The sequence below is a fragment of the Petromyzon marinus genome, chromosome 6, assembly GCF_048934315.1.
Source record: "Petromyzon marinus isolate PM22_M1 ecotype Great Lakes invasive population chromosome 6, UKy_Petmar_22M1.pri1.0, whole genome shotgun sequence".
In the NCBI taxonomy this organism is placed as follows: Eukaryota; Metazoa; Chordata; class Hyperoartia; order Petromyzontiformes; family Petromyzontidae; genus Petromyzon; species Petromyzon marinus.
The window spans coordinates 2,022,778-2,036,055 of NC_133672.1; the positions used below are offsets into that span (position 1 = coordinate 2,022,778).

Here is a 13,278-nt window from a genome sequence, read left to right on the forward strand (position 1 = left end):
ACAAGTCCAAGAAAAAACATTTTGGACCAGGCCCACACAGTACAAATGAGAATCCCTCGGTTAAACGGTGCAATGCCAAAGCATTTGTCATATTTTGTTTTCACGGGTGCACAGCTGTTTGACACGGTGCCATTTGAAGTTACAGAATACGGGGCAACGATGATACCAAGCTCGGGTAGAAGAGACGAGAGAGAGGGCAGCGCACAAAGGACAGCACACCCCCGTGAACGTGGGATGGGAGAAAGGGCAGGACACGGTCAGTGTGCAGGGCAGAAGATATTCGTGACAAGGATCTCGGAAGGGCAGGAAGAGGGCAGGTTATAGTGCAGGGGGGGCAGCAGTAACATGGGGGATGGATGGGAGAAATGGCAGGGAAGGGATACATTAGGTGACGCGAGTGTCAAGAGAGGAAACGCGCAAGGTTCAGCACTGACATGAGGTTGGGCCGGAAGTGATGCAGGATGGCACAGAAGGCCATGCCGTTGCGCCATGACGTGGTGAAGTTGGTGATCTTGACTCCGCGGTAGTCCCGCGTCACCTCCTTGCACCAGCTGAGCAGGGACTGGATGGAGTTCACCTTCTTGTCCAGCACGGGGCTCGGCGACGGACTCAGCTGCACACACCGGGGTGCACGGGGGGGGGGCACGGGGAAAAACCGCGGGACCTTGAGTCGTCATCATCATCCATGCACGCGATGGGCTTGTTTTTTAATGTTGCACACTCATGTGGCCTCACTCCAAGCACTCTTTTCCTTGAAATCAATACTCTCCCCTGAGGCCCTTGGGTTAATGAACTATTTTTATTAATGTACATTATGTTAATAAAACATTAACTACAAACCTCAAACATCAATCCAAAGCCAAACAGGCTGTTGGGACAAATGTAAAAGATTCTAGACTTGTGACACTAGTTACTATGCTCATATAACTCATCACAACAACAAAACAAATACACAAATACGGTATCATCGTAACCAGTATAAATACATCTCGCGACAACAAAGTTTGGTTCATCATCAAAAGTAAACATGCAAGTTCAACTGGACATTCCCTCTAACAAGGGGAATCGAGGGTGAACCTTAAACACCACACGGAGTGGAGGATTCCGTAACATCCACAGCCTCTCAGCTTCCCAAAGAGAGTTTGGGACGGCGAAAATAAGAGATGCTACATCAACAGGAGCCGCAGCAGCATCCCTCCTGCCGCACGGCAAAATTCCTCATGTCACACGGAGACCATTTGCACCGGGTGTAAGGGAAGAGAAAAAAAATCTCCATTGAAAAGAAATCCCCTCCTTTGAGATGGCAGAGGGGTTGTAATGTTCTTTTTTGCGGGCGGGCCCAGTCACATCCGTGGCCGACCCCACCGACACAACAACAGCGGACGAGAGCACCTGCGCAAGCGTGCTTGGACCAGGGGCGGGGGAGAAAGTGCTCCGAGTGGCCGTGCATGCTAATACAGCTCTCGCTGCTCTCCTCCCACTTCCAGTGGGGCGGGTTGACCAACGACGGACAACCTCGCCAAGTCCAGCGCGAGCGGAACGTGTCCCTTGGGAGGGAAACACCACGCAACGCGAGGATTCGAGTCGCTTGTTTCCACGTCGCACAGTTGAATTAATTTACATCGGTGTGTACTGCTGTACACACAACCACTTCCTGCTCCACTCGACAAATTCAATCTCATATTTCCAAGGCAAAATATTCGCTTTGATTAAAGACGCCCCACTTGTCAGCAAGACTGGCCAAGCTTGCCATTTCATATATTTACATAAAAGTTTATCTCCCATCGTTATTTTGCTTTTTTCCCGAAAGGTTGCCGCGACCCCCGCCGAAGAGGGTCACGGTAACCACGGCAACAGGGCGCTGCGCACCGTCGCCGGGCGTGCAATCGCCATCTCCAGGCACCGCCCTCGCGCCAACCGAGGACCACGCCGGTGGGCCTGGCGCCATCGCCACGGCTCACGTGGTGGCGCAGGTGGCTCGCGAGGAGCCTGCACCGCCACAACAGACCACCTGTGCGCCGCCATGACCACCGAAAACCTCGCCGGTAATCGTAGGAGCGCCGCCCACGGCACCGACGGTCTCCGAGCATCAACTCCACCCACGCGAGTATGACGTCAACAGACACATCACCACCGACGTCATTTGGAGACCTAACGCCACGGCAATGTGGAATTTCCACGGCGTAGCCAACGGAGACGACCAACGCCTCGCGGCCATTTGAGCAAGAAGCCACTCTTGACTTGTGCACGAGTGGTTTGAGGCATTGTTTGATGGTGCGGGGACAAAAATAATAAAATCACAAACGGTTCTTTGGAAATAGCTGGCGCACAGGAAGTGCCACGGAGGCCTCAAGCAAACGTCTGGCGAGGCGGCGTACGCGGCGATGCATTAACTAAACCAACTCCCGCGGGGGTATTTATTTTTGTTTGCCAGGTCTTCAAAAGAGCACGAAACCGACCGTGCCAAACAGATGAACCAAAATTAAAGTCGCATAATAAGCGTTTAGACAGCGATATTTGCTTAGGAGCCATAGAAGCCACTCAGATTCATGGGAAGTTGAGCGTAGGTGTCCCTATCAAAACAACTCGGGACAACGGCCGCGGCAGTGACTGACAGCCGCCGCACACTGCGCCATTGACGCGTCGGGATCCAGGAACCGACGGCTCCGGTCCCCGGACAAAAGCGGGCGTAGTCTGGGGCAGGGCCAGGTAATGTGGGGCGGCTGGCAAAATCACACAGCGATGCGGAGCCCATGCCCCAAAAGGAATGCGGCTTTACAAGAGATGGGGGGGGGGGGGAGAGTGCGGGCCTCGGGGTCGACACGAAGCGTGGGGGACGGGCACACGAACCTCCATGGACCTGGGGCAGGGGGGGCCCACAGACACGGGAAGCCGAGTCCCACACACCTCACTTCCACCACGTGTGGCAGGGCGCTGCCCTGTGTTTGAGACTTCCGCACCGACAGTGCCACAGCCCGCACGGGCCGACTCGGATAAAAGTTTCAAGTGCCTCTGTTGTCTCAGGTTCCATGGGTTCGAGCCGACACTGTGGTATTTATGATTTACTGCACATGAGGAGGACGTGATAGCGCGTGGTTAAGTTGAAGGCGACGTGCAAAAGTTCTCCATCTCTGTGGCACTGCCGGGTGCCTACAGACAATAAGAGGAGTCAGAGGAACACGAAAGAGATGGTGGTGGGTGGGCGGGGCATAGGAGGCACTGGTGGTGCCAGACAGGGGGAACGGGAGTGATCGCCTCCTGCGAGTTTCACCATGGTCCGATGTGCGACAGGAGCATCGATGTCAGGGCCATCCTTGCTCCGACCACAGCCGATTGCCCGTGTAAGTTTTTTTTGCGGAAGGAGATCGGTGAACTCAAACTGAGTAACTGGAGCTACATCTGGAAACGGAGAGTTTTTCTTTCATTTCCGTCCTCGATCGCCAACCCGCAGCCTCAGCAAGATACGCAATTTCGAAAGGATTAGAAATCAGAAGAAACCACTGAAATTATACAGGGCGGGTTTTTGGACAGAACCAGAGGATTTCACAAAATACAAAACACCACGCACGTATCGGCACCGATTTTGAAAACGGAACATTCCGTAACTTTGAGACCTCAAAACGTGTTGAAAAGAAAAAAATCCTTTTACAAACAAACCCGTAAAGTGGTGCTATGAGTGAGCGTGGGCTGTCCCTGCTGCTGTGACTTTAGTTTGAAGATTCTAAAGTGCCCCCGCCCCCCACCCATACACCCCCCTTCCTCCCGACCATCCCCAACATCCGTCGTACAGAGCGATTACACGTTGCGTCGGTTATTACTTGAGACCCACTTTGCGCAACGAGGGACAGTGGGCCTCCCCTACATCGCAGTGGGCTCTCTGGCAGGTTCAGAAGATACTCTTTGGTTCTATTCGGTAAAGTCACGTAGGTAAAAAATAAAATAACAAAAATCACGACGTTTCGGCCACAACACAAGTGGCCTTCATCAGGTGAAGGGACCGTGCTGTCACGAAGACAGCGTAGGAATTCCTACGTCGTGATTTTTGTTGTTTTATTTTTTACCTACGTGACTTTACCGAATAGAACCAAAGAGTATGGATCCTTGCAGTCACGAAAGCTTCAAATCTAGAAAGTTTCAGAAGATTACGATAATCATGCCCAAACCCCACTTTTAACTACAAAGACCCAATTACAGAAACTTACTCCGAGTTGCAATTGACTAATGTGTTTTTACGTGTGTCTAATTTAACCTGGAAAGATTCAATGGCCCGGATGACCTTTATTCAGGAGGGTCCAGAACTGGAGGAACTTACACGTAGGATAAAAAAAACCGGAGAGCCTGGAAGAAAATCCAAGAATGAGAGGAGATGAAAAAAAAATCTACACAGGTCAGCAAACACATTAACTTCATGTGCTGAGTATTAAAATCTATTAATTACAACTTACACCAATTGTATGCGGGCAATACAAGTAGGCTAGCGGAACAAACAACTGTCCAAAAGAGGCAATAGAAAACAGAAACGATACAAACGAGACAGAAAAACGAGACGATAATAATAATAATAAATCCCCGCATCGTGACACACGGCTGAATTGCTGGAGAGGGGGGGGGCGATCGGACGCATGCCAAACGGGTGCACCTCAACTCCCCGTAAGATCAGTGCCAACCGTGGCAGATGCAGATACCGGGTGCACAAATGGAAAAACAAAAACTCTCCAGCAGTGCGCGACTGTGGTCATCCGAAACAGACCGTACAACGTACAACGACGCGATGCCCGATCCACAAACACGAAGGAGACATCGCGGCGATGATACGCTCCGCTGCTCCTGGTGCGGTCATCCGGCCTGACCACCTGAATGTGAAACTGTAGTTGTTGCTCGGCATCCACATGGGCCGCACAAAGAAAAGAACGAAGAAGTGCCAATGCAGCGGGTGGTTCCTCTTACCTTGGGCGAGGGTGACACCTGTTCGGCGATCGACAGGGCCTGAGGGGAAGGCTTCGCCTTTGGGGTTTCGACGCCACCGCCGCTAGCAGCCAACGTGGGGGGGAGGGGCGCGGGGGCTTTCCTCTTCTCGTGCTTGGCGGGCGTGGTGGCGATCGCCACGGATACGGGCTCGGAGGCGGGCGTGGAAGAGGAGGCGGCGGGGGACGCGTACGAGGAGGGAGGAGGGGGCGCGGGCGCCTTGCCGCGCGATGCCACCGCGCTCTTGGGAGGGTCCGGCGCTGGCGGCTCGTAGAACGGGTTCGATCTGCCGCACAACAACAGTGAGATCCTTAATCCCGACTATAACACTGCAGGTGTATTCATAACCACGACTAACACTGCAGGTCTAAACATAACCATTGCGGAGGTGCCCAAGGCAAACGTGAGAACCCACAAAAGCCGATTGCCCATACGTGCGTTTTTATTTGAAAAAAAGTACTTCATTGAGTTGCTTTGTGCAGAGGTGCAAAACGTTTACATGACATTCAACGAACTGTGTACGCTCCCTCTCTCCTGGTTTTGTTCTTTGAACAAACGATGGATACGTTCTACCATTAAATGCATCCTGCTCGGGGACATTCATGGTACAAGAAATAAGATATTGGAGATATAGGGCAGGAGTGGGAGTGCAGTGGTTAGCACACTGTGCGACGAACCCGGTGACCTTCAGTTTGGTTACGGTCCATAGCGAGCACACGTTGCGAGTGATATCTGAAACAGTCATGGGCCCTCTCTCCATCAATCTGCACTGATCAGCGTATGGTCAAACAACCCCTATGAACGACACAGTGCCTGGAAAGCCTTCATCCAGCAATGGACTGATAAAGGGTAGTACATGACTGCTATTATAACTATAAAATACAGGAATAAAAATAAGCTACACATGACAATTTCCATCCAATAACAGGACACCAACTCCAGTGGGCTGTTAGAGAAAAATCATTTGCAACTGCGATTTGAAATGATGAGGAATTACTCCGGTAAACAATTGCATCTAGCTATTGTTTCCATGCTAATTTTCACAAATGATCACACACTGCACCAGCAGGTGCGATCAGTCGCACAGACGGGCTGCATACAACACCTCCAGCAGAACCCCGATTTAAAATTTTCAAATCAACCAAAAGAGAGCTGCAAACGTTGTCATCCCACGGGTTAGCACAATTTGAGTAAACACAATTGGGTTAGCGCAACCACCACATGGGTTAACACAGCCAGGTTAGCACAACCGTGCAAGCACAATTCGACAGGTTGGTTAGCACAATCCGCACGCCAGTTCGTACAACCCACACCAGAAACGACCAGAGGCCCCAGGACGGCTTCCACCGCGCCCTGCCGGCCTTCAGTGCGGCTCTCCCTGCCGGGCAGGTGAGTGGGTCAAGCTGCGGCGTTCGTCACGGATGCGGTACCTCGACCCGCTCACGGGGAACAATGCAAGAGCACGGGCGGGGGTGGCAGATGTGAAGGGGTGCACGGCCACAATCAACGCCGCTGAGATTATAGGAGGTGGGACCAACAAATTTACAAGCGGTGATCGTCTGGTGGCTCCGTACCGAGGCCGCGAGTACCGCATGGTCCTACACGATTTTGTAACCCTGCAATGACGAGCAACGAGACTTAAAACATTAAGCTCTCAACAGTGTCATTACAGTGGTCCGGTGACATCACTACGACATGTTTTAACGCAGCATTGTTGACGTCACACGATGACCGTGCTGCCATTACAGAGCTGCAAAGATTAACGAAGCTTCAAACTTCTGGTCAGACGTGCGGGAAAGCACAGCCGCGTTGCTTAAAGCCACGTTTGTCTTTAATCTTTGGTTCTATTCGGTAAAGTCACGCGTGACTTTACCGAATAGAACCAAAGAGTATGGATCCTTGCAGTCACGAAAGCTTCAAATCTAGAACGTTTGTCTTTTTTCGCTGAAATTCCTCTTAACAGCCACTCGTGCTGGTAACCAACCCCAGTAGAATATCATGAGTCTGAGAAACCACTTACAAGTTAAAAGCAGAGGCATCACCACCACCCAACCAGTCACCCTCTCGACAAGCCGCTGACCTCGTCACACCATCGTCTCAGCGAAACGGCACACCCTGGCATCCCAAGCTAGGCCACAGTTAGAAAGATACCGGTTCTGTTGCGCGACAATGTTGAATAACAACACACCAATGTCACCCACCGTTATAATTGCAGTGTTAATTATGTGCACAATTGGTCACAATGTCAAGCTTCGAAAGTTTGCAGAGTTATTAATTTGAGAGGGAAGGATGGTTCTCACTTGTGTCAACTTTAAGACTGGTTACTTTTTGGGAAAGCGGATTTTGCTTGAGTGCACACATTATATATTAAAATCATTGATCGCAGGCCAAAGAATCAGAGAATTCAAAGCGAATAGCTCTCAGACGGTCGCTCTTGCTGTCAACCAAAGCCAAGTTGTAGTTCACCTGAAGAGGCTTACATGAACAACGTGAGTACAGCAGCAGAGTTAGGATGCCAGCTCTGTACCGAACAACGTTCAGTCTCATGGTTGTTGATTTTTTGTTATAAATGCATTTTAACATATTGGTTTGTTACATGCAGACAAACAAAACTGAGTGACAGACTCCCTGCAACTGTCGACCAATGAAAACGAGCTCCGCTCTGGGGCAGGCGGGCCAGGACAGGTGTGCGCGCTCGCTCCCCCGTGGCACAGAAAGCGTATGGCAAGCTCACACGCACACACTCGCAAACACGCGTGCGTGCGCACACACACGCGGGGGGGGGGGGCGCGGGTAACGCTGGGACGTTGACGCGCACGTGGCCCTCCGTGTCGGGGCGCCCCCGGTCGGGGCGACTCACTCTGCTGCGCTCGAGTCGGCCGCTGCGCGATCGCCGGGTGGTTCCGCGGCGGGGGCGGCAGCGCTGCTGGGGGAAAGAGACCCCGAGACGGAGCCGCGCGGTCATTCCCCTCCCCTCCTCCTCCGTCGCGGCCTCGTACGGCGTCCCGTGGCGCGCGGAACGTTACCGACGCCGTCGCGCCGCGCCCATCGTGGCACGGGCAATGAACACGCGAGTCAAGCGGAAGTGAAACGATGCGTGGGGTGGGGGATGGTGGAGCTGTGGGTTAGCGCACTGCATCCCCGAACCAGTGCCGAGTTTGTACTCCTGACCACGACCAATACCACGTCGGGCGATGTCTAAACCAGTCTCGGTCAAACCCCGCCCTGCCCCAAACCGCATTAGCAGGCTTAGTCAGGTATGGTATAAAATAATAATCATTATTATTACTTTAATTAAACTGATGCAAGTTTCACAGCAGCCAGCGAGGTTAGTAGGCATGTGAACGTTCATAAATTCGCCTTTCGACAGAGAATCAATGATCTTCCTCAAGAAACACAAATTGAATTATCTGCGTATTCACAGATCACCGCGTGTAAATTCTAAATCGCTCCAAGACAAAATATCATCCAAGCCTGCAGTGAACCCCCACCCCCAAAGCCACCACAATGTGGTGGGAGCGACCGGCGACATCTCGATTAGCTACTACCCCCGCCGAGTTCTCATCACCCAGCTCATGGGTGATGAGCCGGACTGCATAGCTCGTCAACCCACACGGTTCACCCGGATTCTTGTACAGGGAAATTCAGTTCTCAGGTCCATATGGCGTACAGCCGTTCCAATACAGGAAAAACTTTGTCTATTTTTTTTGTATTCTTAGCTCTTTTGGTAAAGTCACGTTGAAGGGAAACAATAAAATAATAAAATATATAAAACAATAAAAATTCGACCATAACACAAACGGTCGTCATCACGTGATGACGACCGTTTGTGTTATGGTCGAAACGTCGTGAGAATTTTTATTGTTTTATATATATTTCATTATTTTATTGTTTCCCTTCAACGTGACATTACCGAAAGAGCTAAGAATATGAATTACTGCAGTCACGGAAGCTTTAAATCAAATTTTTTTGTGTTTCTCCCTTGTGATGGGACTTTGTAGGATTAACTTTGAGATGTATAAGGGCACGGGGTGACTGAATTGGTCTGTAATAAGGTCAGCACTGAAAAGGGGTTGATAGGTATGCTATACACGACACTATATACTACTATACACTACACTACTCTACCATAGCTGTCAACCCATACGGTTTACCCCAGATTATTACACAGGGAAATTCAGTTCGGGTCCATATAGCGTACAGCCATTTCAATACGGGCAAAACAATGTTATGTCTATTAGTTTGTGTTTCTCCCTTGTGGTGGGACTTTGTCGGCTGAACGTTGAGGTTAATAAGGGGCACGGGATTGTCTGTAATAAGGTAGGCACTGATAAGGGGTTGACTGGTATGGGACTCGTGCCACGTCTGTTTCCTATCATCTTCTCCAGTCCTGTTCTCGACTGAGCGTACTAATTTATGTACACCGTATTGGAACGCATCCGGTTTGCAAGGCGTATAATGTGGACATTGTGAGCTTCAGCGCTGCCTAACACGGCGTCTACAAACATTCTCACCGTACGTCATAGGAGTTGAGGACAATGCAGCAGTTCTTGTTAACAGTCCGTGTCTAAACCGCCACGCCAAGTAGTGAAACACCAAAGTTGTTGCAAGTTCATTATTTAAAAAACAGTGATCGTTAATAACAAGGCAAGCACGATTATTGTGCACACCTTTTCGTACAGTATCGCACGTCTTATTCCTTTTGTTCCGATGTCATAGCTAGAAGGCTTCATTTCACGTTTGCTCTTGTATGGATTCCCTAAACCGTATTTATTTTGTCACCACTAAGGATTTATTTTACAATTGCATTGCTCATTTTCCTGCAACCAGGTTATTTACGCTCAGCTCGCGCTCCGTTTTGCCCCGTCAGGGCCTCCATTGCAGAAGGGGCTCGTCACAAGGGCCCCCCCCCCACACAACTCCGCCCCATCCCCGCTCGGCTACAAACGACGGCCACTTATCGCACGCGGCGCCGGTCCACTGGCGACGCGATGCTATTGCCGAGTGGCCCACGGGAGCGGAAGGCAGAGTGGATACGAGCGTGTGATCGACGCTTGCTCGCAATACTGCCCGGACAAACCAGTTCTGCAGAGAGACCAGCGTCAGTTGTGCCACGATATGTCGGCTCATGAATAAAATAAATATAAAAAACAAGTCCACTTCGTGAAACTAAAACTATAACCCAGGATGAGTCGAGGTGAAGGTGTGAGAGAGTGAGTGCGGAGGGGGGCAGCATGAGCAGCAGCTTTCACGCACCGATACCTGGGGGGGGTTCAGCGGTGTACAGGGTCAGCCACTTCCGCCGTTGCCAAAGTAATGACAGAGCTACGAAGTTTCAACGTGTCGAGTCTGAGCACTGCCATTCGGCAGTGTTGCGGGTGCGCGCTAGAACGCAGACAGGTGTCCTCATGCGCACACGTGTGTGTGTGTATACAAACACACATTCCAACATTCACCCCTACAGACTCGAACACACTCACTCACACACACACCCCCTTACACGCGATGACACTCACCGCCACCCCACTCACTCACGCCCCCGGGGAGGTAGGGGTGCCGCCACTCACTCGTCGAGCTGCTCCGAGTCGTCGGCCGCGCTGCCGTACAGGTACTTGCTCATGTCGACGGCGCTGAGCGCGTCGCGCTTGCGGCTCGGCTTCTGGGGCGTGAGCGCGGGCGAGGACGAGGGCGTCACCGTCGGCACGGGCGGCGCACGCCCCTTCTCCGGCCGCCTCTCCGGCGTCGGCGCCGGCGCTGGCACGCACTCCTCGGCCTCGTCCTCGAAGGGGTTGCTTCCACACTGCGGCGGCGAGGCGGCTTCCTCCTCAAACGGGTTTCCGCCACCGCCCTCGTCCGCCCCGTCCGGATCGCCAAACGGGTTCTGGGAATCGTCGCCGCCGCAGTTGCCGGTGGCGTCGGGGTGGCGATTCGTGACGGCGGTGGCGGTCGTGGTGGAGGTGGTGGCGGAGGTTGAGGAGGTGGTGGCGGGGGCCGGGGTGGTAGCTGAAGTGTCGCTGCGATGTGGCGGTGGCGGTGTCAATGACGCGGCGATCCTCGGAGGCTTGAGGGGTTTAACCTCTGTGGTTTGACAGACGAGAGCAGAGTGAGCAACATGGGTTCCAGGCAGACAAGTGAAGCGTCAGCGGTGAACACTACAAGGCATATTCAAGTTGACATTATTTTGTTGAAATGTAGGCCCTGATGAGCTCTATTTACAAATGCAATGCAGGGGTTCGTAGTACAGGGCCATTCATTTTTAGTTCATTTTATTTGGTATAGCCCTGTGAGCCATTCGGCTCTTGAATCGGGTGCAACCGCAACAAACAAAAAAACATGAACAAGAAAACATCTTAAAGTGATTATGTGACTGTGCAAACAGAAAATCCAGGAAAATGTTATCAACATTCATCAACAATGGTACTAATTTGAGATTAACTCATGCTTCACTTTTACATTTTGAAGCTCATTTGATAATCTATTTTACTTGAAATTTCGAGTTAAATGTTCAATCCTTTGATGATTTGTTTTGCAATAATATATTTTGACCTTTCATCTGTTAACCTTTGTAACAACGCGTATTCCTTTTGACCGTCCTAGCTACGCGTACGACACTTACTTTGTAACACAGCGTTCGCTTAAACAAACCTTAAGCCTTAGAGGACCCTCGCCTGGTTTTACATAAGTTGATCGATTACCTGATGAAATGAAACACCGAGACCGACCCAGCTCCCAACCAATCAGCCTCACCTTGCTGCACCTCGACCACTGCGGGGGGGGCAGGGGGGGCAGGGGGGGCAGGGGGGGCGGCGATGGCGGCCGTCGCTGCCGCCGCCACCACCATTCCAGACGGCTCCTCCTCGTCATCATCAGCGTTATCCAGGAAGTTCAGCTTGTTGATGAGTTCTGGTGGCGGGGCGATTCGAGGTGCCGAGCGGAGCACGGTGGCACGTTTGAAGGTGGAGGGGGCGGGGGGGGAGAGGTACATTCGGGTTGGGGAAAAGATAATCGATTTAGATCTTAAGTAAAACGTCCACATGTCCCGCCATGTGAGAAACGTCGAATGCCGATCCCGGCTGAAAAGGTGCCACGGGTCCGTCGGCGCAAGCAAGGTCTCGGAAATGAGACGCCGCGGAGCAAAGCGAAGCGGGTGGGTGACGTCACAACGGGACACGGGGCAGCCAGCCACGAAGAAGCAAGGGCACAACGCACGATGCGGCATGCCAGGCAACGCCTCGGCCTCCTAGGACGAGGAGGAGATTTCCAGCGACGACGACGACGACGACGGAGCGGGCACGCGAGCATGCAAGCGCGAGACGGGCACGGCGGGTGGCAAGCACGTCAACAGCCGGCAGGCAAGCGGTCACACAACGCTTGCAGAGAACGGGAACCGGGGCAGGGCAGCAAGGGTTCAACGATGGAGTCAATCGAGTGGGAACATTTTCACAAAGGGATCAATGCACACACACACATGGGGAACATCAAATATCCATCAATTGATCGACAAAGTTGGCAGCATATAATAGAGGGGCCCAAAAGAAATCCACGGAAGTACCATCTGAATAACCTCATTTTTTGTAGGTTAACTGCAATCATCAAAGCGAGTAAGGACTAGGCAAGTCAATGGTGACTTAACAAGCTATCGGTGGTCATTCCATACGCCGACAACTCCAAAATATACTTCCGCAGATTTCCATCGGCTCCGGTGACAAGAGGAAAACCTTGGGAGGAGGTGGCAAGGCCGGCCGAGTGGGGGCCCTGTTTAAAGGAGCCCTGATCCTTGTCGTCCTCTAAGCGGCAGAGAGCATTCAGCTGGTTTACTATGTCTAGAGGGGAGAGAGGTGACGGACAGGCAGCACGGACACGCAAGGGGCGTGGGTGGGCGAGAGCGGGGCAAGGATCGTCGTGCGGGACGGGGGGTGGGAAAAAGGGAGCGCAGGTAGCAACGGTGGAATCATCGCAGCCATCGACAGGGAAAAAAAATGGGTTCGGGAGAAATGCAGGGAAATCGGCATCGCGTGGGACAGGGAAGGGGCGCGGCTCGCTGGGGAAGAGTGCGGCAGCGTCGTCGGGCGGTGATAACGAGGACGTGGAGGGTCCGGAGTGGTGGGTGGTGGTGGGGAGGGGCAGGGGGGCGATGCAGGACGAGGGGAGGGGAGCGTAGGACACAAAACGCAGGAGCCCGGGGTGACGGGAAGAACGGGGCGGGCGGCACGGGGCAGCGGCGGAGGAAGGGGAAGCAAAAAAGGGGAGGGGGATCAAGATATCCGTCAATCCCTCATGCACGCGGAACGGTCATTCGCCTCCCGCCACTTG

General features: G+C 52.4%; 1 protein-coding gene across 8 annotated transcripts in view; it reads right to left on the reverse strand.

Annotated features, from left to right (window-relative positions):
* EHBP1 (EH domain binding protein 1) overlaps window positions 1–13,278 on the reverse strand; it is a 91,294-nt gene that overhangs the window by 43,498 nt on the left and 34,518 nt on the right. For 4 of the 8 annotated variants that reach the window (XM_032948413.2, XM_076063650.1, XM_032948416.2 and 1 more), the window contains 6 exons: window positions 12,684–12,788; window positions 11,713–11,868; window positions 10,533–11,043; window positions 7,826–7,891; window positions 4,948–5,251; window positions 435–613 (listed from right to left, as the gene is read on the reverse strand). In XM_032948413.2, the coding sequence (XP_032804304.1) occupies window positions 435–613; window positions 4,948–5,251; window positions 7,826–7,891; window positions 10,533–11,043; window positions 11,713–11,868; window positions 12,684–12,788 (1,321 nt within the window). The remainder of the gene's footprint in view (window positions 1–434; window positions 614–4,947; window positions 5,252–7,825; window positions 7,892–10,532; window positions 11,044–11,712; window positions 11,869–12,683; window positions 12,789–13,278) is intronic. The other 4 variants (XM_032948414.2, XM_032948415.2, XM_032948417.2 and 1 more) reach the window with 4 other exon arrangements.